The sequence below is a fragment of the Salminus brasiliensis genome, chromosome 9, assembly GCF_030463535.1.
Source record: "Salminus brasiliensis chromosome 9, fSalBra1.hap2, whole genome shotgun sequence".
Taxonomy (NCBI): Eukaryota; Metazoa; Chordata; class Actinopteri; order Characiformes; family Bryconidae; genus Salminus; species Salminus brasiliensis.
The window spans coordinates 16,172,870-16,200,505 of NC_132886.1; the positions used below are offsets into that span (position 1 = coordinate 16,172,870).

General features: G+C 40.7%; 1 protein-coding gene across 3 annotated transcripts in view; it reads left to right on the plus strand.

The window, feature by feature from the left end:
- Positions 1-27,636, plus strand: part of nwd2 (NACHT and WD repeat domain containing 2) — a 61,636-nt gene that overhangs the window by 5,189 nt on the left and 28,811 nt on the right. For 2 of the 3 annotated variants that reach the window (XM_072687583.1, XM_072687582.1), the window contains exons 3-4: positions 9,465-9,553; positions 24,185-24,301. In XM_072687583.1, the coding sequence (XP_072543684.1) occupies positions 9,465-9,553; positions 24,185-24,301 (206 nt within the window). Of the gene's footprint in view, positions 1-3,855; positions 3,934-9,464; positions 9,554-24,184; positions 24,302-27,636 lie in introns of those variants that run through there. The other variant, XM_072687584.1, reaches the window with a different exon arrangement.

A 27,636-nucleotide genomic window follows, 5' to 3' on the forward strand; every position in this document is an offset into this window, starting at 1 on the left:
ACATTTCCGTAGATCAGCAGTGCCTCAACGCTGCACTGCAAGCTGAGTGCATGGCACTGTAGCACAACCTCGATTCACCTTCACAGCACTGGTGTAACTACCAGCAGTGCAGGCGGGGCCATTGCACTGGGGCCTGTAAAGGGTGACCGGGCCCTGTAATGTAATTTTGGAGTCTTTATAGCACTGCTTACATAACGTAACACCCATGACTCATGGGTAGCTATGATACCTTAATAATATACTTCAACCATTAGCCTAAATTACAGCACCGGCTTGGATGAGACATAGCAATAAGTGAGTAAACAAGCAAATTACATTCATTCAAGGTCATTTTCAGACACTGCACTGGTGCCCGTAAGGTCCTTTTTGACACCGCTGCTTTCCACCATCATCCAAGACTGTCACCTTAGACTGTGTCAGAAAGCGTCAGGAAACCCAGGAAAGGTCTTTGATCAAAATGGCAAACGCCCGCATCAAAAATGCAGAGGTAGAGACGTAGGTCATAAATCTTCGCAGGTTCTCTGGGTTCTTTGGATCTGTTCGCCTTACGCTGTTATCCTCACATTTCTGTAAGTGTCTCTGAATAAGTGCATCTGTTAAATGAGTTATTATGAATGTGAATGTAGAGATTTTCTGATTCTGGTATTTTGGGCCAGCCTGCTGAAAAGCTCGGCAACACAGCAAAAATAACAGTGTGAATGTGGCCTATTTCTTTCACAGATGGCCAGTTTTCCTCACACATTTCTGTAGTTAAACCCATTCCGACTTGCTCCACATACACGTACATGCAATGAACCAAAACAGGGATATATTACACACACAATTCTAGAAAAAATCTTTAACTGGTAGGGAAGGTTAATTGGCATGTGAAGGTTCTGGGCCTGTCACGATAATTATATTATCGACTTATCGTACAATATATGGACATGACCTCAATAATTTTTGCAGACCTCAATATTACCTGACCTCAGTATTTACTTAGCAAGGAGAGCCCATTAGCGAGGAGGGCCCATGAGCTGGAATGTCGACTTTGTTGAAAAACAGTGGGTTTATTTAATTTATGCTTCATTTATTTCGGATGTTTAAGCATTTTATACTCCAATTCCAATGTCTGAATATTCTTAATCATTACAAGTCCATTGCTCTTTAAAAGGGCATTATCATGCTATTATACATCGATCAGCCATAACATTAGTACTCCTGACAGGCGAAGAGGAAAACATTAATTATCTTCATCTACAGTGGTATCTCTCCAGGGACGGATATATTAGGCAACAAGTGTGTGTGTGTGTTAAAGGCAGGAAAAAATGGGCATAGCTGTAATGCTGTGATAGCTATAAATTATGATAGTCTGATTGAGAGCATCTCCAAGGTCTTGAGGGTTTTTTCTTGGTATGCAGTGGTCAGTACCTACCAAAAAAGGACATTTGGCCTAAAAAAGGACAATTGGTGAATTGCACATAAGGCTCACTGATGTGATCTATTGAGGGCCCACCTCACAACATCCAGGATGTAAAGGATCTTCTGCTAGAGACTGAGGACTATGAAAGCCAAAAAACTTGCACCTCTTGAGGCAGTGCATTCAAAACCCATTGGGTGTGTTTAGGATCATTATTTTAAGGCAAAAGCCGTCCTCTTTAATAATCTGCTTTTTTTACAGAAGGTGTGATTACATTGTCATTGAGAAAACTCTTTCCCTGTGTTCTTTTAGTTTATCTAGTGAGTTATCTAGTTCTATCTCACTGCACAGTAGAACAGTGCACCACCACTCCAGAGTCGTCCTTTCTAAATCTTCCTAAATTATTTTAATTAATAGACTAGCAATTCTGTTAGCTGTAACAGGCTGGGAATGTGAATGGAAGGCTGTCAGTCTTACATTACATTTACATTTATGGCATTTAGCAGACGCTCTTATCCAAAAGTGCTTCACTGTAGTACCTGTAGAACTTTTAACAATATTATGTGTATGTAAGAATAAAATATATAATATGCATATGTCACATCTATGCTGCTTAAAATTTAGCACGCCAATTCAAAACTCCCTTCCACTGACTTTTGAAAGGTTCTTTAGGGAAGAAATAGTGGTTATTCTATGGCATTTTTCCAAGAAACCATTTTTGCCCCCTATTTGTAAGAGTGTAGCAGATGGTCAGATTAAGTCCCCCCCTGCTAAGCAGCAGAAGATCTTCTCTCCAGCAGTTATAGAGACTAGATGGACTCTGTCCTGGAGCAGTGGACATCTCCAGGAAGAGCTCTGTGGAGAGGATTAGAGAGCTGAATGGAAAAAAGAGCGAGGGCTGGGTGAAGCTGTGCTGCAGGGTGTTAATATGTACACCACGTGTTGTTGTGCGTGTGAATATTAAATGGTCCGCAGATTGGTCTTTCCTCCCACGTTTTGTTGTGTTCTTGTCTTTCGCTCTCTATTCAATGCTCATCCCGCTTGGGCACTAGAGGGTGCAATTAATTCATCAAAAATTCAGCCACTGAGGGATTGGAAGTCGCCACACACATACACAACACGTAATACATATAATACACAGGTTCTCAGCTCAACCCTCGAGACCTGAAGCCGGTCCACATTTATATTCAGTTAAATTTTCAAACATTCTGTCAAACACACCACCGGGCGCTTTTGTTGTGTTTTAATTTCAAACACATTAAAGCCCACCAAAGGCTGCTGAATGGTGAGTGCCTGCTCCCAGTGTGTGTGAAGTAAGGCTGCAACTAATGCTAGTTATTTAATTCATGTATAGGCTAGAATGTAATGTATTGACTAACCTAGGAATTATGCCTTCTGCTTCCTGTACAGTATCATAATCTGAGAGAAAGACCAAATATAGCGACCTATTGTTTATTTCACTAACTAACTAATTAAAATGTATTCATTTTTAATAGGATCTAATAATTTCTAATAGGATCTAATTAATAGGATCTAATAATTAGATAAGAAGATAATCCACTAGTGTGAAAAGGGGAAAAGTCAAAGGAAAAGTAATAAACTGAAGTTTCCAAAACTGGAGTTGAAAAAACATACAGAGAAAATTGGACCAGTGAAAGACTTGGTAGAGCACCAAAATCAGATAAACACCTCTTAAAGCTTTCATCTTTGAGAGAGAGAGAGAGAGAGAGAGAGAGAGGAGAAATCAAACTCCACTCTCTCTTCAGATCAGAAAAATCCATCTGTCCATCCATTCCACTGTGAGAAAGTGACTCAGCGCTCTGGGCCTGAGAGGATGTAGAGCTGATCAAGAAGCCCTTCTGAGTAAAATAAAACAAGAAGAACATTTTGCAAAAGTTCTGGATTCTAAGTCCAGACCTCAACATTATTGAATGTGTTTTGGAGCACTGAAAACACTGGTGAGAAGTAACAAATGCTCCAAATTCTAAAATTGGCTTTTGGTGATGTGAAGAAATCTCACTGCAGATTTCTGCAGAAAAACTGAAAGGCAATCACCTGAAGAAAGCAGCAACCGTAATAAAGAGTGTAAAGAATGGAAACACTAAATACTGAATGATCCCACCACAGGCCACCAAGGTACGACGTCAGGAGAGCAAAGTGTCACCTGTTGGCAATGTCTAATGCAAAGTTCGGAAGCCAAAATGCAACATATCAAATGGCAACGGCATTTACTTGTGAGATATGGCGAACAAAACCCAACGTTTGGTGAATGTCAGTCTTAATGTCCACTCAACATGACATTCTAACATCATTATTGATCATTTGTTGGTGTAAAATGACCTTTTTTTTCTTTTTACCCAATTTCCTTCCCCAACTTTAGTTGGCCAATTACCCAGCCCAGTCGTTAGTGCTCTCCCCCATCACATGTAATGCTCCCGACAGTGGGATGGTGAGGACTGCTGCATGCCTCCTTTTACACATGCACGACCAGCCGCTGCCTCATTTCAAAACTGCCGCCGACTCAACGTCACCAGGTAACCAACATCCTCGGAGGGAAGTGCTAGGTGCATCATATAGCAGACACAGAGCTGTCCATCATCATACTGAATTGAATTGATGTAGTGAGAGAGCCATCTACCCATCTGTAGAGAGAAAGACCAATTGACTGGGCTGGGAGCATGACCCGGGATTCAGACCAGCAATCCTAGGGTTGTAGTGGCATTCTGCTGGACCACTCAGGGCCCAGGGAACCAAAATGTAATGTCTGTTTTTTATCAATTTCATTTTAACTAAATTTAATGTCAGTCTAACGTTAGATTTCATTATTTTTCTGACATTAAATTGATGTCCAGTGCCTGCTGGGATGAGTCTCTGGTGTAATTTTTCAGTTAATTATGTGTTTTCTGCTTTTCTTTTGGAAACTGGAAAATGGACATGGCTGCTTTGACTGAAAATGAAATAAATGAAAGGGTAGTCTCTGGCTTTTGTAGTTTACTGTATTTCCTGAACTAGATAGAGTGCTTTTGTTCTCAAAGAAATGGCAGAAGCTCCCCCTTTTTCCATTAAGAAGGTCCTCAACGAATACTTGCTTTTGTTGACTAATTGTTAACCCTAGAGAGGGACCAAAATATGCATAAGCTGTGGTCCCTGAGGGCTATTTAGAGACCCTTGGTCATAACAACCTGTTACAATCTTCCTTGCTAATTATCAATTTACTGTGAAACTCCTTTCTCTGTTACCGTGATCCTTATCCATGCTGTGGCTCAGTAATGCTTCAGTGTGATTTGCTGCCTCGGCTGTGTGTAAGAAGGGTAGCAGCTGCAGAGCCGTGGTGGAAGTTGAAACGGTGGCTTTGAGGAAACTGGAGTAATAACATTTACACGCTTGTTTGGCTCCCCTGTCTCCCTCCCTCTCTCTCTCTCTCTCTCTTGGGCAACCAAGGGTGCTCAGAATTTTATGAGAACTGATTTTGTTTTTCTTAAAAAAAATAAATGGTCATCTTTTGCGGTCTTGCAGCACCACTGTATTTGTCATGATTGGTAAACTGAGGTGTGTAGATCTTAGCTGAATAACCAGAGTTTGGCGATGATGGCAGGAGAATATTTTGTTGTTGGTGCCTTACAGCACCACCAGATTCTGCTAGTTATGGACATATGGGTTGCTACGCGAACCAGTCCTCATGACCAGTATCCGCAGAAGGGGGGCTCAACTCAAATATACAACATATACAACGCAGAGAAAGCAGGGGGGAGCAAACAGGCTAATAGCTAACAGTAGCCAAGTGGCTTTTATCATCTCTTCTCTCCATTGTCCACCTTCTCAAAAACAAACTACACTACCTCATCTATCAACTACCAAACTGGAGCTAAACACACATCAGAAACTGGGACATGTGGGCAATGCTAAAAGCTAATTTGGGAGGAATAATGACATAGTTTTAGCTACAGTATTAAAACTATACTATAATCAGCATTTTTTTATTCTGAAACTGATGGCATTTCAGCATTTTTCACCCCAACACAAGTCATATACTATTTATACATCCAAGAACAACCTTAAATACTAAATAAATGAATTGGATGCCAAATAATTGGACAATTTCTGTAGTTGTCTGTTTTCTGGGGTGGTACATTAAAAAAAATAACTGAAGAGAAATGACCACGCTTTGGAATTGCAGATGCTTCAACAAATTTCTTTAAAGTGTCTTGAGCTGGGCTGTCTTTTAGGGGCAATAGTCCAGTTAATCCCTTTCCAACTATACAAAACCCTGAGGCTTATTATTTTGTTACTACAGTGACTACATTCTTAAAGTATTTTGATCTTAAGGTAAATAAATGTGTCATAAAGGATTGGACCTACTGGTGGGTCCTGGCATTGTTAAAGAGTTAGGCCAGTCTTTGGGAACCCCTAGATGGTTCAGATTGTTCTGATTGTTTTAATTCACATAACATAGGGGCAGACCAAAATGCTGGACCATCTGAGGCTCCAAAAGGACTGGTTTGAGAACCACCGTCTTAGGAGAATCAACAGCACTCAATAATAATTTCATTATCATAAGTAAAAATCAATTGATGGTAAAAGTAATAAAATAGTGACTGTCAATATAGTAAATGTGAGTGTGAAGAACCCTTTAAAGGTGCTTTACTTTATATAAGGTTCTTCACATGTACACAAACATGGTTCTTCTATGGCATCACTCAAAGAACCACCAAAGAAGCACCTTTCTTTTTGAGCGTGTAATCTAAAGAGATCTGTCACGTAAGTGTTTCCTTTATATGACCTTGCAGCATGTTGGTGTTTGCAGTGGAAAACAGGTGAGAACCGTTGAAAGGCCTCTACTTCACACTGTGTTACTGTATGATGGTTAGCGGCTCCGTTGAGGCCTCTGAGAGAATCTCATAGAGTGGTCCCTAAAAGTGTTCAGTAAAGGACTGCTTTATTTCATTCGATTCTCCTCCATCCCATGAGACTGAAAAGATGTTTAATGGCAGTCTTTTGAAGCTTGAATGAGGCTACAGGGCTTTATGGGAGAAATTGAAAGTCTCGTTCATTTATTTTATTTCTCTGCTGCCCTTCCCTCCCTCCTCCGCCTGGCTAACCCTCTCCCTCCCCCATTCAATCCAATCTAGTTCAATAATGCTTTATTGGCACTGCTCTCTCTCTCTCTCTCTCTCTCTCTCTCTCTCTCTCTCTACTCAGCTACTCTCTCGCTCTCTCTTTCTCTCTGCCCAGCTACTATCTCTACCTCTCTCTCTTTCTCTCTCCCTCTCCCTCTCTCTCTCTCTCTCTCTCTCTCTCTCTCTCCATCTTTCTCCCTCTCTCGCCCCCCTCTCACTCACAGGAATGATCTCACCAGTTTTCGCTCCTTTTTTCTGCCGCCTGTTTTACAACCAATCGCCATTAATCATGTCAAGCGTTTAAGCCGTGAGATCCATAAAGTCAGAGTGAAAGCTACAGCTCCAGCCAATTCAGGCTCCAGTCTGCTGCCAGGGACTGTGTGTGTTTATGTGTGTGTGTGTGCATGAGTGAAAGAGATAGGAGGAGTAGCAGATACTGTAGTTGATAGATGTATTGTCAGAGAGAGAGCGATAGTGAGTGTTAGAGAGGATGCGAGCGGATATGCCTGTTAACCTGTTGCGAGATTGCAGTGTGTGTGGAGTGGCACATTTACACCTTCCCTGAAAAAGCAATGCAACAAATCATCAGGCCTTTCACCTGTGGGACAGCAAATAAGAGTTATGTGGGAGTGTGTGTATGTTGCTGTCATGCAAAAAACATCTCCAGCCATCTTCAGCATGGCAATTTAACAGGAAAAGCCATTCTTAACTTCATGGTGCCAGTAGGTTCACGTTTACCTGCTCTAGAGACTGCTATTCTAGCTAGACTTCTCTACAGGGACTGGACAAGGTGTGTGTAAGTGTGTGTGTGCATGTGTATATCTGGGCAACTTAAAGTAGTTGAATGCATTCATTAGAAGGTGTGTCCACATATGTATAGTGCATACAGGACATATAGTGCATGCACAGAACCAAATTGACCTGGTCTCAGACATACTTCAGCACACACTGGAAAGGCTACATCCTCTAGAGCCTGCTAAAGTGCTTTTCACATTTTAAGTTGTATTTGTTTTCATTTGATCTTAGGTGAACGTTGCTCTTTTTGCCATTTGTGGAGGCAGTCTTGCCCCCGGACAGTTATTTGTTGATTGGAATCAGATAAACAAACAAGCATCCATTTGATATTAAAACTGCAGACTCATTTTCTAAATTGTAGCCTTGTCTGCACATCCTTCTAAATAGGCTGGATTTTTTTTCTTGGTAGATTAATATGATCATTATTTATGACATTTTCATTCTCCTGTAGGCTTTCTGAGGCATAAATCAATTGCGTGTGGGTGCTGTAATAGTCCCAGTGTGACTGAAGCTTAGTAATATATGAGGGGTTCATATCGTATCTTGGCTTCTTTAACAATGCAATAACATGTTGTGTCTCCCTGATGGTGCTTGGTGTTCTTGTGTCCACTCTACTGAGAATAGTCCAGGTGAAGACTGTGTGCTAGAGTGAGAAAGAGGGGGTGGAGGGGTCGATGAGGCGATAGAGGTCTCCAGCTCTCCAGTTAATTGAACAAACATATAGAGAAGAAAGATGAAATGTACACAAGACTTAAAAACATAAATAATTATTGTTATCATTATCGTTAATAACATTCCAGACTCTTCTACTCCTCAGTGATGAAACTAAAATCCTTTAGATACTGAGAGCAACACAGTTAAACACCTCCTGCTAAATATTGAGCAGGTTCCACTTGTGCCACCACAACAGACCTGACCATTCAGCATGGACTCCACTAGACCTCCGCCCATGATATCTGGCAGCAGATTCCTTAATTCCTGTAAATTGTGAGATAGGCGCTTTATGAGCATAAATAAGCTTTAGGTGCCTGTGATTTGCTCACCTGTTGTGAAAGTGCCCTTGCCGGCCAGCATCCCACTGGCATGATGTAGGGACTGAGAGAACCAGCTACCCATGCGGAGAGAGCAAGGCCAGTTGTGCTCTCTCAGGCTCTGGCTGCTGATGGCAGGCAGCATTATTTCATCATGAAATAATGACACAATGTAAAGAACTGTCAGATTGACATTATGTCAAAAAGTCAGAGATAACAAAAATTATTGTTGAAAGCCTCTATAGTTTGTGTATTATTAATAACATAGGTTTTGTTAGATAAACACAAACTAGAAACTAGAAGGATGATCAAAATGCAACATCCGCTTGGTGTAACCACATCAAGCCACGTAAAGCAGTTCTCCTGAGAATACATTAGACACTGTTCACTGTATTTTGAGAGCATTTATCTTTATATGGGATGAACCCTACAGCAGTAACATGCAGTCTTGTACACAATGTCCCGTTTCAGGGCACCAGATATAAATGGACAGTTAGCTGTTCATTGTTCTTTGGCCAGTCACGTGATGTAGCATTATTAGCCCTCCTCTTAGGAAGGAGACCTAACAAAAGAGCTGGAGTTGATTCTAGATGTGGCATTTGCTGAGCGGCTCTGATGTAATCTTCTCACAGCACACAGATGGAAAACACTGGTAATCTGTCTACACGTTTATCTAACGTTATGTAATCGAATGCTGCTTATCACACTATTCATTTCTTGTTAAAAATAAGAAGTGCACAATAGGCAGTGTACTGTAATATGCATTTAACCAGCGGGTCTGCACACTATTCCTGCAAACTCACATGTCTGTGCCTTATGCCTCCCTCATGACTCTTATGAGTCAGTGGCCTGACTGTATCTGAGCCGATGGCTGATGCGTTACGTGTGATGATGTCGATGCGTAAACACACATTTGACAAACAAACGATGAAAGAGTGGATGAGGAAGATCATAGGAGCGTAAACCAGCAGGTTTCGACTCGGAGTTCATCACATGGTCGAAAGATGATCAAAAGCCAACAGAAAGCTACATGAGGTAAAGAAGTGTCACCTTGGATAACACTGCTGCTTTGCTCGACTAAAAGAGGCCCTTTGTTTCTGTGTTGTGTGTCTTTGGTTGCAGATACAGAAGCAGAGAGAAACGCCCTGAAAGAACACGTCTACCCCAAACTGAGGGACTTCTGCAGGGAGAATTATGGCATTGAGTTCCAGGTAACAAATATTTTCGCTCTGTATAAGCACTCTTCCTGTCCCAGCAGAGCCGCTGGGGCCTTCTTCCTGGTCTACCAGAAATAATATTACTGAGCTGTGCAGTGCTCACTTCGACCGCATTACTTAGAGGAATGGTGTGACTAAGTCTTTCTGTCTCTTTCATACTCCGTCTCATCCCTCTCTCGCTCTCGCTCACTCCAACATCCTCCCTCCCTCAGCCTGGCTTGAAAAGATAAAGCTTGCTTAGGGACTATACTGCTGGATATTGCCGCAGATAAGCACAGGACGCTGTCTCCTTTTGTTTTGTCCTCAGGTCCCTCCTCTACTTCCAACGTTTATGGAGGATCATTTACAATGCAAATTGTTTGCATTGGTTGAGAGAAAGAATGAGAGAGAGAGAGAAAGACTGAGAGAAATTGAGAGAGAGAGAAAGCGAGATCTATTGCCGGGTTTGTTAAACAAATCCAGAAGGGCTGGGAGAGACGGTGGCCAGCGGCCGAAGCAGATGCCCGAGATTGGACGAAAGCAACACAGGCTTGGGGCTTGTCCTGGTTTAGAAAGCTCTTCCTCCAGCCTTTCATACTCTTATGTAAACAATTCATGGCCTATTTAATGGCAAACTGGAGTAATATTTAGAATCCAGCTGTCACATTTCTCAGAAATCATCTCAAATTTACTGTCCTCAAACACACTCACTTTTACATGTGGCCAGAAGCTCTTATATCTTCACTGACCAGCAATTCAGATCCAGCTCCAGTCTCTCCTGCGTTAGCCAGTATTTAGATAATAAGAAAGCATTACTAGTCAGCAGGACAGTGCTTGCTGCGTTGGCACTGAATGGCTGCAGTGCATTTTTCAAAGTTCCTTGATGTTCCACAAGTATCCTCACTCACTCTTGAAAAACATAATTCCTTACTGGTCCTGGAATGTATGGTTCAACAAAATATCTGTAATTTATAGGCCTAGGCATTGGCATAGTGGAAGTTTTTCACACTTGCATCTTATTTGCAGAAGTGTATCTTCAAGAACCGGCCAGTGAAAGGTTCTTCTATGGCAACACTGCAAAGAACCCTTTTTGGCACCTTTATTTATAAGAGCGATGTACACCTTGATGATGAAACACAGTCGACAGCTGGTCATTTATCCCTTATCTCTCTGTTAGATCCGAGGATCTGGCATAGGATTTTGTAGGGCTATGTTTATAACTTGCATCATATGCTGTACGGACAGATATGCAAAACGTGAGTTTAAAGGTTCAAGAGAAGATGATCAATATTCACATCCAGATGGTGTAATTTTTGGTTTATTCTCCATCAAGCTTTGCAAGCATTAGCATTTCATATGTCATCAACATTACTTTTTTAGGATGGATGGAGAGAGAGAGAGAGAGAGAGAGAGAGAGAGAGAGAGAGAGAGAGAGAGAGAGAGGAGGGTGGAGAGAAAGAGTCAGAGAGAGAGAGAGAGAGGAGGGTGGAGAGAAAGAGTCAGAGAGAGAGAGAGACAGAAAGGCAAAGAGAAAGAGAGAAAGAGAGAGAAAAGACAGATGGGGTGATAAAAAGAGATGAACAGGGAGAGAGAGAGAGAGAGAGAGAAAGGCAAATGGAGAAAAGGACAGAGGTAGACAGTCAGATAGAGAAAGAGATGATCATTGAAAGAGGGGTCAAAAGTGAGAGGAAGAACAGAAAAAAGTGGTAGATCCGAGACAGAGAGAGAGAGAGCAAGCGAGAGGTAGAGAGAGAGAGAGAGAGAGAGAGAGAGAGAGAGAGAGAGAGAGAGAGAATGAGGGGGTTGCAAATTCTCTCAGCTGGCAAATGTGACGTGGCAAATTGCAATTCTCTCTGGTCACCATTATTTGATTCTATTTCCTGTGGCACTTCTCAGAGTGACGGATGTTGGGAGTAAATCTGTGTGTGCACATGTGTGTGTGGCATGTGTGTGTGTGTGTGTGAGAGAGACAGAGAAAGAGAAACAGAGAGAATTGAGAAAGGCAGAGAAAGAGAGAGAGAGAGAGAGAGAGAGAGAGAGAGAATGGGAATGCCTTAGGCAGCATCCCTGTTGAGTTGAATCATTCCACACTCACACACACTAATACACACACACACACACACACACACACACATCCAGACGATTTAACGGTGTGTAGAGCAGTTCTGAAAGCCACTAAGATGACAGAGGAGGAGCTGTGGTGGTGTTACAGTATGGAGGGAATTACAGCAGTCAATGTGTGTGTGTATGTGTGTGTGTGTGAGAGGTTATTTGGAGAGCTGCATATTAAATCGATTATGTATGATTACATAATAGAGCGGTTTTATAGGAAGTGGTAGCAGGCGTAGAGACTGGTTATATGGTCTACAGTCTGTGAAAATAACAGGTGGTTGGCAGGAGAAGTCTGCAGTTGGTGGCAGGTAAGGATAAGAGTAGAGGATAAGCACTATATGCCATTATATCCATACCGAAGAAGGTAAAAGCAGCATTATGCTAGAATTGGTATTCTTTGCTCCTGGGCTCCCCCTAGTGTAATTCTCTTTAACACCTCTGCTGTCAATACAAATTATGCTTTGAGGTCCCCCTCATGTACAGCCATGAATTTGTGGACACACTGAGACATCCAGACCCAGCGTCTGAAGTGAGAGGAGCATGTGGACTGACATACTGGAGTAATATTACAGGCTTACACAAATATGACTTGGGATGTGGTCTTGAGCATGCGTCACCAAATTTACATAGTGCAGTAGTTGGCGTGCTGGCGCAAAGTGGCAATGATAGAGATGCTGTTCTCCCTATTACAACATAATTCCTTAAACTTTTGCTTAAAATTGCACAAAGCTAAGCAGAGTAGAAGGGGGATGCACTTAGTACAGCACCTTAGTGCAGCAAAAATGGTCAAAACAGTGTTGACATTTAAAACTGCATCACCGGTACACCCGGTTGTCTCTTCTGAGGGTATCTTATTTACTGTTTTTCAAGAAAAACACAATAATATATAATTATATATAATAATATAAATATACATAATCAAGCTTTGTCACACTATTTTATAAAATCATACTTTTTAAATCTTATTGTCTGAAGTTAAAACATCAAATATAAAAAAAAAACTCAGAATAGAATAATAGAAAATCTAAAATTTTGTGCATTGTTATACTATTATTAGAAATATCGGGGTCATAATAAGGGTAATACCATTATCAACCTCATACGAAATCCAAATCTACAAATGATCAACTTTACAGTAGAATAAAAAAAAGTATTAAATTTAAAATGTGTTCTTTGTGTATTTAGTCCTTTTGGACTGTTTCCATTTGTCCATTCATTATGTAAATGTAAAGGGCAGGTGTGAAAAATGAGTTACATGATTTTTTGCATGATGACTACAGTATGCAATACTGTGTACAATACACTGTATTTGTTTACTGTGTGTATTCATAGCAAAACCTTCCTGTGCAAGTCTCTCAACCCAGCCAGCAAGTACAGAACCCAACCACAAGCTTTAAATTCGCCTGCATTCTTCTTCCTAATTACATCAACACACACACGCACTGTCACACACACACCTCCACACACAGGCACAAACACAAGCGCAGAGTCTTGTTTTCATACAAACAACACCTTTTAATGATGGGCTAAATAATCCAGGCAGGGAGCGAGGGGACCACGGGCGCAAGCCAATCGCCAGTAATGAACGTGGGCTGCCATGACAACGCTAACCACAGAATGGTGATTACAGGCTTGTTGATACAGTCGGAGGGGAGAGGTTTAATGGCTGTCTTTCAAAATTAGTCTGTAGATATGGTGTGTGTGGGGAAAAAAGAAAAAGAGATATAACTAGGCCAAGAGTAATGCTGAAGATTGAGGAGGTGGCTCATAAGGGAGCAGTCTGATCCAGTATGTATTTTTCAACTGGCTTCAACAGCATGTGCGTTTTAAGTGAGCAGGGTTTCGTTTCTCTTACTAGGTAGAGGGAAAAGCATAAAAATGACTGCCGATGTGGTTGACCATACGCCATACAGAAGTGGTGGATAGATATTGGTGGTTGGAATAGTGCTGAAATATTTCTTTAAAGCAGCATTATGTGAGAATTGCACTTATTTTGCTCCTGGGCTCCTCCTACAGTTGGGGAGTGTCATTTTTAATTTTTACACCACTGCTGTAAATATAAATAACGCTTGCGGACAGCTATAAACATGCATTTGTTGACAGTGGCAATGACAGTGGAGCAGTGGAGGAGCAGTAGAGCATCAACATGATTTTGATTAGATTTGAAACCCACTCATTTGTGGGTTTCTCACTTATTAGCATATGTACTGCCCCCGACACTGGGAGGGTGAGGACTGACACATGCCTCCTTTGACACAAGCAAAACCAGCTATTGCCAATATAATGTCAACACACTGCCGTCTGTACTAACCAGCATCACACTGAAATGATGTGTAGGAAGAAAGTGAGCTATCTACCCATGTCAAGAGAGCAAGGCCAATTGTGCTCTCTCTGGCTCCGGCTGCTGATGGCAGGCAGCATGACCCAGGATTCAAACCAATGATCCTTGAGTCATAGTGGTAGAACCATAGTCCACTGGACCACTCGGAGCCAGAGCTGGTTGTTTTGGGTTTTTTTTTTAAGTAAAATTACTGCATAATGTTGCTTTAATCATATTAGACTGAGAATTGCTGGAATATTCCTTTAAGCTGGAACTGTAAGGAAGGAGGAGTCTTCTGTGCAGTGACATCATAAGGGAATAGTAAATAAATAACTTCCAGGTTTTTTTGTTTTTTTTTGACATGCATGATACACCAGGGGGAAAGAGTGTGAAATCTGGCAAAATGACACTGTTAAAGAGCATGAATTTATACGTGTGAAGGTAAGTGTTTGTATTCAAATTCACGGCAAGTTGTGTAAGCACTCAATGTTCCTGTCAGTTCCACATCAGGGCTTCTCCTCCACGGGGACATCAGATAGAAGATGACTGGAAAAGAGAAGGAAATCAGCCAAAGGGTGAGGAGAAAGAGAGCGACAGAGAAAAAAGAAAGAAAAAGAGACAGGAAGAGAGAGAGAGAGAGATAGATGAAAAGCCAGAAACAGATGCTCAGCTTGCTCAGGTTTTGTTAGATTCCTCATTGATCCCCCGGCTCGTGTGGAATTAAGATGATTTCAGCATATGGTCTTCAGGCGGGATTGATTAGTCATTTGCAGAAAAGAAGGGAACATTTTCATCAGGGCTTAGGGATGATTGATGGAATTCATACACGCTTTGAACATTCGGCCTGTTTCTTCTATTCCTTTACAATGAAATATTAATCGACACACACTCACACTTCACTCTCCACTGGATAGGATAATATCAGGCCTTTATTCAGATGACTTTGTGTAGTTTAGCTATTGGTTATATTATTAGTAGACACTGGGGTTGTCAAGGCACCCCCCCCTTTCCTTTTCTCTCTTCCTCCCTCGTTCTCTCACTAATAAATTGAAAAGCCGGGCAGGCTAGGTGGCTGGTTGCCATAGCAGTAGTCTAATTGCTGAGGCACTCAAGGCGCAGTGCATGGTGGGTAACCTAGCCTAGCCTTGTAAATCAGGAAAACTTTGACAGCCCTTTTAATTTCTCTTTCCCTCTGTCTCTCTCTCCCTCTTGCATTTCTCCTCCGGTCTGCTCTGCACATCTATCTCTTTTTATCTTCAAGCAAGCCTCTCTCTCCCATGCCTTCCGCTCTTCTTGGCTGATAATTGACCATGTTAACATGTCATATTTCTTCACTAATTGCCCCTAAATGGACTATCAGTACTATAATTTGTCTGTTCTTAAAATGACACATCCACGTATAGGCAGTGGCTGGAAGAGTGCCTAACCAGTGCTCTTGAGCACCATTAATAAGACTGGCTGAGATTTGAATAGTAATTCTCTGCATTAGCAAAGCCATGTGGATGTCTTAAACAGTAAAATACTTTGAGTGTTGATGGGAATATTGTTACAAGAAGGAAAGGATGTGCTCTTTAAATCCAGGCTTTAAATAAAGCATCATTATTTTAGAGCTGGTATTTTTTTGCTCTTGGTCTCCCCCTACAGTTGTGGAGAGTTGCAATGTATCGTTCAGTGTTTTGGGGCCAATACTGATCGCTGTTCTGCAATACTGATCAAGGGTGGGGCTCAATTCCACATTAGCCTGTCCAGGCAAACTTAATGTTAATGTTTTGTAGCTCAAAGTGGAAACAGATATGAAAGGGGCTGCTTATCTAGCGCTAAGAACGGCATTACTTTGGATCTGATTCTTTTAGCTCTCAGGCTGTTGCTGCTGTACTGGGCTGAATGATGTACTCTCAGGAGAGGTATCTGGTTAATGGTGTTAAAAGTCTTTACTCTGCTTCCCCCACGAGACACGTTAGTTTTACACATCCTACAAATATTTCAGTTTGAGTTAAAAAAAACATGGAGTGGAGTACCACACTGGCTTTAGAGATGTCTACAGACGTGTGTGAGCTTCATAGTTCCATCTAGCAGTTGGACATGGTTGAGCTGCAGCGTTGAAGAGCTCTAATCCTTATGCAGAGCCATAATTCCTAACCTGTGAATATGATCTGATTGGCTCTCAGGATCGGCTAAGTTAGATAAGTATCATCCAATAACTGATCAGATATTTTGGCTGTAAATTTCCTGATCGGACTGATGAGGAAGAGAAATATTACAGGATTTTACACAAATATGGCTTGGGTTATGCAGCATTACACCATTCTCATGAGAGGTAGATAGCAATAGCAGCGCTCCAGGCCAGTATTTTTATGTAAACTTGCTTAAGAATGTTGCCTTAAACGCAGTTTTCCTTAACTAGATTCGTGTAACAGACATGGTTGAAATACTCATGGAATACACATGGGATAAGACACAGGTGAGCGAAGTCCTTATTCAGGTGATGTAAAGCTATGACTCTGGGACTGTTTATAATAGGCTATGGGTAAACATGTGGTAGTGAGGTAGGAGCCTGAGGGATCTTGAGAAATGGAGTCCTGGGGGTTGGTGGCTTCAGTGGGAGAGACGGGAAGCATAACAGTACTCTTCCCCAAGGACAACAGGAGGGTAGCAGATATGTATACGAAATGAACTGGATATCGACATCAGCCAACAATTCCTCTACTGTCCCTATGCTAAATCTGCACTAAAGAGTCCGGCATTGTGCTTAAATTATTCTCAGTGGATGCTGTGAATACAGTAGATGAAATCTGAGCTTGAAAATAGCGACTAAAAGCTAGCACCCACATATTACTCGGCATTTTATTGAAATCCCTTCACAGCGCATTAAGTAATGAAAGGCATTAAGCACTAAACAGCAGTCATTCATAAAGCACATGTATTCCTTCCAGCTATACCCATAATAGGTTTCACAATTGATTAAGAGCTTACTGTCTTTTTGCAATCTCCAAATTGAATTGTTTTGTTTAACTACCTAATTATTTAATGACGTTGGCCTAAGATGACCCGTCACCTTCCGCACCCCGGTTTAAGGATTCTGAGTTCACTGCAGTATGTGGGGCACGGGTGTAGCTAGACATACAGTACATGAAGGACAGAGCAGATGCCTTGAGTATTATGAATTCCAGTCAGTGATTAAGCTGTTAACTACAGTCTTCGCAGTCTGGTGCCTGTGATATATCTATATTTGTATTAGCCCTCCTGCACGGCTGCTCTGTTGGTTGTTTTCTCTCTCTGTTTTCTGCCTGGCTTCATCCCCAGCTCTCTAAGGCATACTCATAAATTCCTCGGCATAACCATGAAGCCTAATGATTATGCCTTCAGCAAATATGAATTATTCCTCACACTTGACGTGCTGTAAACGGTAGCAGTGCTGTAAAAAGCGAGCATGAGAGAGGGGGAAAGAGAGGGTGGGGGGGGGGCAGAGAGAGAGATAGCGAGAGAGGATAGGAGATAGATTGAGCTTCTAAACTAGCACCACACTTTCACATTTAAAATGACAGACTTGGTGTGCTCCTTTAAGTAGCTCTTGACCTCAACACTTACATGCAGATGCACTACTTTACTCTACCAATGGTGTGTATTCTGCGTCTCTTCTTCCAGAGATAGGCATAGTTAAATCCTCTGGCAGCCTCCATGAGGGATTTACATAAAAATAAGCATACAAATCCTCAGATCAATGCTCACTATGACTCTGCGCTGGGTAATTATTATGCAAATACGTATTTGCCTTTCGTTTTGAAGTTCTGTGTCCCTTGACCAGTTTCGCAAGCCTTGGTGACGTCTAGTCCTAGACTGATTTTCTTCAGGGTTCTGAATTTAAAGTTATGTAATAGTGTAATTCCATAACTTTTTAACATTGGTCTTACCTTAAATCCTCCTAAATCTACACCATATTTTAAAAATAAAGGTGCTGTGCTGTAAGTATGAAGAACTTTTAAATTAAAGATGAAAGTCTTTAAATATTTAAAGGTTCTTCAAACATATATTTCTTTTAACAAAATGGTTCTTAATGAAACCAAAAATTGTTGTTCTATGGTATTCTATTATTATTAAATGTAAAGCGTAAAGGCTAAATGTTTGGAGTACATGGATTTATTTTTTTAAGTTTCAGAAATATTTTACAATTAGGTCAATTACCAATGCCAAACACAGCACAGCATATTAATGGAACACCTCCAACTTATAGAGGATATTCATTCAGGAATTAGGTGGATCAGGTATGTTGGGAGCAGGGAGAACACTAAAATGTGCTGGGTAGGGGGCACTCCAGGACCAGGTTTGGCAATCATTCCACTGAATTTATTTTTTAAATTATGACCAAGAAAGTGAGTAATTATTGGCATATTACCAATAAAATGTGTTATTCAGTATTTCCAGTAATCAACAGATCAACAGATACAGTGGTATGAAAAAGTTTGGGCACCCCTGATAATTCTAATTTTGTTTAAATAATTATTGCACACTTTCTGTAAATCCTATAAACTTCATTTCACTTCTCAAATATCACTGTGTTTGTCTGCTATATGATATATTTAACTTAAAATTGCTGATCCGAACAACCAATGATTTATTTTAAAAAATCATCAAAGCTATCAAGGGTGCCCAAACCTTTTCATAACAATGTATATCCATCTGGTTTTAATAGTTACATTTTTACATGTCCATTGTCCAACCTCTGTTTATTATTTAGAATTAAATAGACTATGCCTTTAGAACTGATATATGTAAGTTGTCAGGGCTATTGTGGTTCATTTACAGAGCAGTCCGGACTGAAACACACATAACTTCAGTTTGAATGGGCGGGGGTACATCTTTTGGGTTTTGTTGTACATCAGCAGGCATGTGTGGACTTCAGCTCAACACCTGGTTTATATCATCACTGTGGCTGACAGCAAAAATGGGGAAAATGTAACCCTTGACGGAACGGTTCACTGACAGCTGCTGTATGTTGCTGTTGCCACAGGCAGAAGCGGAATTGTCCTCCTCCACTTTATTGAAAAATGTGGAATATCCAGTCTGCAGATATTTGGCTGCCATCATAATGTAGAAAATTGAAGATATGATTTTATGGCACAGTTTTAAATAGCATATCATCAACTCTCCCCAAGAAGGGAAAAACCTTCTCCTTTCAATGGAAGTCAAAGTAAAAAGATTTTATTTCAGGTCGTTTTGGAGCAGTTCTTTAGGTCCAATAATCATGAAATTCAAATGATTCAAATTATGTCAAGTGGTCAAAAATATGTAAAAAATGACGACAGTGACAATATAATAATGATGTGATGTGCTGAGCTGTTGTACAAACAGTGTCAGTACAAACCCAGATTAGTAACTGATATAGTTTATTGATTAATGGCAGACAGCATTGTCAAGTAAGAGCTAACCTGCTGTAATGAAATGTGCTCCTGGTTTAAAATTAGCTCTTTGTTATGACTGGGGTTGAACAGCTTGCCTCCCTGTCAGCTTCGCTAGCCACTTCTCCATGGCCACTTCTGCCACGAGCGTCAGCTACATGCTCATTATCTAGCTGTGTAGTCCTCTCTTGCTGGAAAAGCCGGACAACTTCAGAGGATTAAGCTGGTCATTAGTCGAGTCCAGATGTTTCCGTACTGTGTTGCAAGGACATCTCTTGGGCTTTGCTGTCACATCCTAATTGCCTATTTTGTTAATACTTCAATTCTTTCAGCTCACTTTAGATGAAAGGTGTGTGTGTGTCTTCTTAGATAAATGAGGAGTGTGCTGTCCCAGATGTTTTGGGGATAAAAGGTTGCTGGAATTGTTCTCTAATGGTGAAGTATGGTTGGGCGTGTGGATTTAGAAGTCAGCATTTGTCATAAGAAACTGTGTCAGACTTGCCTCGGTGAGAAGCCCGCTTCAAAGGTTAAATCACTAGAGAGATCTGGAGGCTGTATGTGTATATGGGTGTGTGTGTGTGTGTATGTCTGATTATAAGAAAGAGAAAGGAACCTGAACTTGTTTACAGAAAAAAGGAATCTCACAGATTTAGTCCAGCCAATTAGAGATCTGACTGTCCTCTGAGATTAAATAAAGTTGTTAGACGTTTCCTTCAAAAACAGTCCGAACTGTTCAAATGCTTCAAATGCAGAACTTTAAATACCAACTAGAATCACGTATACTGACACTGACCAAACAAACACCAACTGAAGAAGTGAACAATAGTCTGAATGAGGAGGATATTCTGGAACAGAGTGAATGAGGAGGATATTCAGGAACAGAGTGAATGAGGAGGATATTCTGGAACAGAGTGAATGAGGAGGATATTCAGGAACAGAGTGAATGAGGAGGATATTCTGGAACAGAGTGAATGAGGAGGATATTCAGGAACAGAGTGAATGAGGAGGATATTCAGGAACAGTGTGAATGAGGAGGATATTCAGGAACAGAGTGAATGAGGAGGATATTCTAGAACAGAGTGAATGAGGAGGATATTCAGGAACAGAGTGAATGAGGAGGATATTCTGGAACAGAGTGAATGAGGAGGATATTCAGGAACAGAGTGAATGAGGAGGATATTCAGGAACAGAGTGAATGAGGAGGATATTCTAGAACAGAGTGAATAAGGATGATCTTCTGGAACAGAGTGAATGAGGATGATCTTCTGGAACAGAGTGAATGAGGAGGATATTCTGGAACAGAGTGAATGAGGAGGATATTCTGGAACAGAGTGAATGAGGAGGATATTTAGGGAAAGTGTGAATGAGGAGGACATTCTAGAACAGAGTGAATGAGGATGATCTTCTGGAACAGAGTGAATGAGGAGGATATTCTGGAACAGAGTGAATGAGGAGGATATTCAGGAACAGAGTGAATGAGGAGGATATTCAGGAACAGAGTGAATGAGGATGATATTCAGGAACAGAGTGAATGAGGAGGATATTCAGGAACAGAGTGAATGAGGAGGATATTCAGGAACAGAGTGAATGAGGATGATATTCAGGAACAGAGTGAATGAGGAGGATATTTAGGAAAAGTGTGAATGAGGAGGATATTCTGGAACAGCTAATAACTAACATCCATCAGTGTAGATGATGAAACCTTCTTTAAGAGATTGTATGGGCAGGAACATTGTTTAACATGGGGGAGAAAATCCCTTAACAGTGTGAATGGAAGAGATTCTGCACTTCCCAACAGTCACACAGAGGCCTGAAACATCACCCAAACATTTGGTGTGTCAGAGAATGTTGGGTAGGTGTGCTTTGGCCTCTAATGATTGACTCAAGGCCTGTCTGTCTGAAGCTGATAATGAATGTGAATTACCATGTTCTTCTAAGGGAAGATAAAGGTCCAGAGTTTTAGGTGCTGTGATTAACTGATTGCTGTGTTTCATATTCCTATACAGTTTGTTCATCACAGAAATCCTCAGCGTTCTTCAGGTATTGATGTCAGTCTCCCGTGCTCTTGGACGTGTGTTCTTTGGATGAAACTTTAAAGTGAAATCAGCTCAATGCGGCTGGCTTTGAGCTTGTAGATATAATTGGAGAGTAACACACACACACACACACACACACACACACAGACAGGCTTCTATGGCTGGTGCGTGCAGAATTCCCCCCAAAAAACGTACTAACATACCAGAACAGAAATGCAAACAAATACACACACACACACACACACAGATCTCCAGCCAAAGTGACAGAGATTCCCCCTACAGCGTGTTTGCTGTTTGAATTATCTGCGCCAGCGACACTGATTCTGACAAATGCGTCTAGGGACATCCCCGAGCTCGACCATTCTGGTGCTCAGGAAATGTCCTGTCTCTCTTCATTACACCCCAGTTGCCACGCACACACAAACACACACACATGCCCTGTCACTGTCACACTCCCTCTTCCTTCTAAACACAAATGCGCACGTACCTGAAACCTTCTCAGGTGCATTTATAAATGCATGTTTGTGTGTGTGCGTGTGTGTGTGTGTTATATCCAGATGGCCCTTCTTGCTCTCGTTATATTGGGGACAGCAGAGTCTACAAGGCTCTGCAGGAGACTGTTACACTGCTGCTGGCTCATTTAGTGATATGCCACTTTATGCTTCTCACTAATCTCTCCCTAGCCAACCAGCCAACACACATTTTCATTTCACCAGAGACCAGGCTGCAGACACATGGCCGTGGGAAACAACAAGTAACAGAAATATAAATGCGATAGTGGAAACAAAACGTCAAATCATACAAAAAAAAAAGTCTTCATCACTCTTAAAGCAGTGTTGGTTGGTTAGCTGGTGTGTCGGAGCTGGGGACCCAGCGCTGTTCTCAGAATGAGCCGGCTGCCTGGCAAAGTCGCAGTGGCAGCAGTTAGAAAAGAGGCAGTATCAGAAGAGACATGTGTTAAGTCTTTACCCTCCAAGTGTCAGGAGCATTGCTAGTGTTAAGGGGAGCTACGAATGGTTGGATTACATGGCACTACCAAATTGGGAGAAATAGGGACAAATCTACAACAGGCATATTTGTCTACTCCAGGCATAAAATTCTTATTAATATTATCCTTTTTATTCAGACATGGAAGCCATTTGTACAGTAAACTGTGACAAAGTGGTATGTGACGGGGTGGTACATTTCAGCTCAAACTAAAATTAGTATGCAAAAGGTCAGGAGAGCTAACTAACATCTATCTGCTCTTTCAATTGTTTCATCAAAAACATCAACTGCCAACAGAACATATCACTGCTGCCCAATAAAAAACATGTATCCTTTTTTGTGTGTTTTTTGTTTTCTTCATGGTTTGAACCCTGTAGCTGTTCTGTACACTGTGTAAATACTTCTGGATGAATAGACCAATATAAATGTTCTAAAATACTTGTGATTATTAACATTTACATTGACTTCCATTCAAAGTTAATATCATTTTTACCTGCCACTGTAAAGTCATCATAAAGAGATACATGTTTTTCATTGGACAGCGATGATATGCACCTAAGTAAATCTCATATATTGACATTAATGAGTTAATCGCACACAACATAATGTACTGAAAGAGCCGTTGGGTTTTCTCTCATACTTTCCTGTACAGGTTTCAATGGATATTAGAGAATACTGCAGAAATAAAGTAAAGAGTAGTGAGATTATGTTTTACCAGGAAGTAATTCAGTCATTAATTCAGTCAGTAATTTTTTTACTCTCACTCAAGAAATGTACTAATTTCCAAGGGTGTGCTGTCAAATCTGTTTATATAAGAAGAATCCCTGTAGACACTCTTTTCCTCTCATCTTTATCCAGACTTATTTCTTTTTTCTCTCTCTCTCTCTCCCTGTCTCTGTTCTTTAAAGTGGCAATGAGCAATGCTTTACCTTAAAAAACAAGACAGTTCACATTCTTCAGAAATGAGAGAAATAAATAGTTTTATAGTCTTAAACAGTTCTATTCAACCATTAAAGGCAATTAACCTATGCTCCACTCTTTACTGTCACTGATAAAGTCAGTTTACACTGTAATCTTTGTCATGTAGAAAGATAACAGTAACCAAAGGGTAGAATTAATCATATTTCCCTTTATGCAGAGAGAATTCTTTTAATTGACTCTTATTATGAAGTAACATGACCTCTACATGAAGCCACTGCACTTATACACAAAAATGAAGTGCCTAAAAGTGCAATAGAATGCATTTATTGAGTATTTTAACTTGTTCTTAAATAAATAGTAAATTTGTTTCGGGTGAAAAATGAAAATGTCCAGATGAGGTTTTCATTTTCAGGTGACTTTTTCCATGCCCATTAAAATGGTCTGTCGTTAGCCAATTCAGCACCTGGATCGAGTGGCTAGTAGCAATCTGTGCTGCCCACATCCCAAGTCTGTCCTCTTGGTGTCCTCTCAGTGTGATGTGTGGTTGGCTGAAAAGATTCTTAGGCTTTTGCCTAGCATAGATCCCTGCTCTCTTTCCTGGGTTTGGTGTCCTTGCACGTTTCCCTTTGACGTGTGTTTACCTCTAGTCTGAGGTGGTCCAGTTTGTTTCAGATAGAGCTGACGTTCAAGAGATGGTAAAGGCGTTTAGCCAGGGTTAGCTTTCAGCCTAGCACTGATACCTGTTTGTGTCACATCAAGCTTGAATGAACACAACACTGTTGTGCTCTGAATGTATGTTTGAAGGTACTAGATGTTTTACTGATCTACTGTACATAGACAACTAATGCCCTCTGTTTGTGTCTATGTTCTTCAGGTGGTGGATCTGTACTGGGGGGTGGACCCAGAAGAGTGGGACAGTCCAGAGTTACAGAGACTGCGGATGAAGCTTCTGGAAGAATGCCTGAAAACGTCTGCAGGTCCATGCTTTGTTGTGGGTATATATGACTTTCTATCAACCCTTAATGAAACATAAAGCTCTATTTCAATCCATTAAATCATATTTAAATCATATCACATTACAGGGCTTATGTGGGCATGCTAAACTTACCTTTGTAATAAGGTTTAATTACAGTCATTGTTTTATATAAAATCGTGACAGGGTAACTAGCCCTTTTAACAGAAGTACTTTTACATAGACACTGTAAATGAGACTAATGTACCTAATTTAAACATCTTGCAGAAGCAAATTATGCTCAATTTACTGTCATCTAAATATACGCCTTTATTCCAAGATGAAATTCAGCACAGCGTGTGTTAATGCAATATGCGTAGCTGCCGTTTTTGTGAATATGGAGATTCATTCGATCTGTCTACTCTCCCTAATGCTCAGAGCTGTTTGCCCATAGGTTTAGAACAGGGCTGCACAATTTCAGTCCTGGAGGGCTGATCTGTAGCAAAGTCTGGTAGCTGCCCTGCTCACACACACCTGATTCAACTCACTCGCTATTTACCAGACAGAGTGGGTGTGCTTGACCTTGCTGGAGACCGGCCCCCCAACACTGGAGTTGTGCACCCCTGGTATAGAAAGTCTATGTTACACGTGCATTAGAAATACATTATATGTCCAAAACATTGTGGACACCTACTTATCCAACACTTATTCTGAAACTGATTGGGGTTAACAGACTATACTATTCTAGGAAGGTGGGTGCATTGCTGTGAAGATTTGATAGCATTTAGCCAGATGTTGGATGATTATTTGTGGAAGACAAATGCCACCCCAGCTAGCCTACACTACATGGGCATTAGGACCCTAGACTCATCCCATTCTATTGGCAGTGCTTTCATATGGGGATTTTACAAGTTTGAATTTCTGTGTGCATTTGTTTTCAACCTTAGAGTAGCTACAGGTAGAGTCTACAAACCTTTGAAAAGTGGTAGTGTAGGTAGGTACAAGTAAAATCTCTGTGGCATTATTAAAACATGGGCAAGCTTGTTCTCACTTTGGTGAAGTGAAGAGTTACAGACAGGCCTTTTGGCAGTCCCATATGGGAGTGCTTCACATCCGTTTACATGGCTGCACACACACACACACACACACACACACACACACACACACACACACACACACACACACCAATGACTGTGTTTCTTTTCAGTGTACATGGTACAGATTCTGATTTAAGAAGATATTAATAAAACAGAAGCACACATAAAAGATGCCCCTTAATGTATAACTTGATGTCATATTACAATACTACAGTTGGTAAAATCTTGGTAAAAATGTGTTATTGCTTTTAGAAATACATTGGAACTGGTTTCATCACTGGCTTGTGGTTCAGCTTTACATGCCGACCACAGGAAAGTCAACCCAGACTCCAAACCAAAAATCAATCTATTCTATTTTAAAAGCGTAGTCCATACTTGCAAATGGAACCATATAATATTTAAATAAATGGAAACTAAAATAAATGCAGTGAAAACTCAGGTCTTTCAGCTGACCCGTATGGGAGTGCATCACATCAGTTCCCTCATTTTGTACAGTATGGCACATACACACACCGGTGATCACAATTCTTTTCAGTGAACATGGTAAAGATATCGATTCAAGAAGATAACAGAAGCACACAGACACGCGGAAGCTGACCCTAAATGAGGAACTTGATGTCATATTACAAAACTGTGGACCACTTTGACAAGGGCTAAATTGTGATGTCTTGACAAGTGGGTCAGAGCATCTCCAAACTGTCTTGTGGGGTGTTCCCAGTATGCAGTGGTCAGTAACTACCAAATGTGCTCCAAAAAAGGTCAGCTGGTGAACCGGCGACAAGGTCATGGGCACCTATGGCTAACTGTTGCAATCCATGGAGGCCCTACCTCACAATGTCCAGGACTTAAAGGATCTGCTGCTAACGCCTAGATGCCAGATACCACAGGACATCTTTAGAGGTCTTTTTTGTAGTCCATGCCTCGAATGGTCAGATCTGTTGTGGCAACACAAAGGACCTACTCAATATTAGGACCTACTATCTATCTATCTATCTATCTATATATATATATATATATATATATATATATATATATATATATATATATATGATAATTGATATATAGGCATGTAAATCACATTATGCTTAAAGCCTTAGTGGAGCTGGAGTGGTTTATTGTCTTTAGGAACTGTACTTGATTTGAATCCAGTATAAATCTGTAATATCTGTATCTGTTTTGTAAGTTTAACAGTAATACTTCAGGATTAATGGACCTACTCTGCTTTGCTGAGACTCCTTCAGAAAAAGCAGCCTTGCAGTAATATAATAACAAGACATTAGAATATATCAGAATAATTCATATATATTGGCGATATTACACACACACACATATATATATATATATATATATATATATATATATATATATATATATATAATTTATGTGATTTAATTCATACAATATTACTCTTTGCACAACTGAGGTGTGTGTAAGCGCCTGCAGTAGCTTGACACTTAATAATAATTGTATGCTAATTGGAATCTGTCTCTGCAATTAACACATTCTTGCAGTGGTATGCCTGCTGCATCGTAATGGGGAATCTGCAGTTAGGAACAGTCCTGTTCATCTTAAAAGAGTTAAGACAAACCACAGGAGCATTCTGACCAATCTCGCATGTTGCTATCGAGTATCTGGACAAACCCCAAGTGCCACACAGCCGACCAACTGGAGGTATTTCTGGAGAATGTACTGTGACAAGTACCAATCACTGTCCTTCATGTTTAATAATGGTAATCACAATATCGCTGTGAAGAAAAAAGAAAACACTTTTGTAATAATCACATTGCTCTAGAGTGTGTGTAGGTGTGCGTGTGCATGCGTTTGTGTGTGTGTAGTCCTGACCGCTTTCCGGTCTAGTGCAGAGGAGAGATCAGTTCTCAGGTGTGGGTGAGATTGATTTTAAATGATTAAAATGTAAATGAGTGATGTAGGTGAGGGGAAAGAGGATAATTGGAATCAGAGAGTGAAGTGGGAGGTGAGGCTTAGAGAGTGAGAAACAGCAGGGAATTCTATTCTATTCTCTCTCTCTCTCTCTCTCTCTCTCTCTCTCACCCACACATTCTCTGTTTATAGTTCATTGTGAGCTGGATTAGCTTTACCTGGAGAGGTGCTGTAATTCAAGCAGTTACTGAAATCTGAGCTTTTTCATCCAGTATGAATCTGTCTGTAGTTTTTACAGGTTTGACAGTAAGAATTCTGGAATCCTTCAGAATCTTTTGGAAGGGACTAAAGCTGGAGCTCTCTTCATAATAGTAGTGCTGGTCAAATTTAGTAATG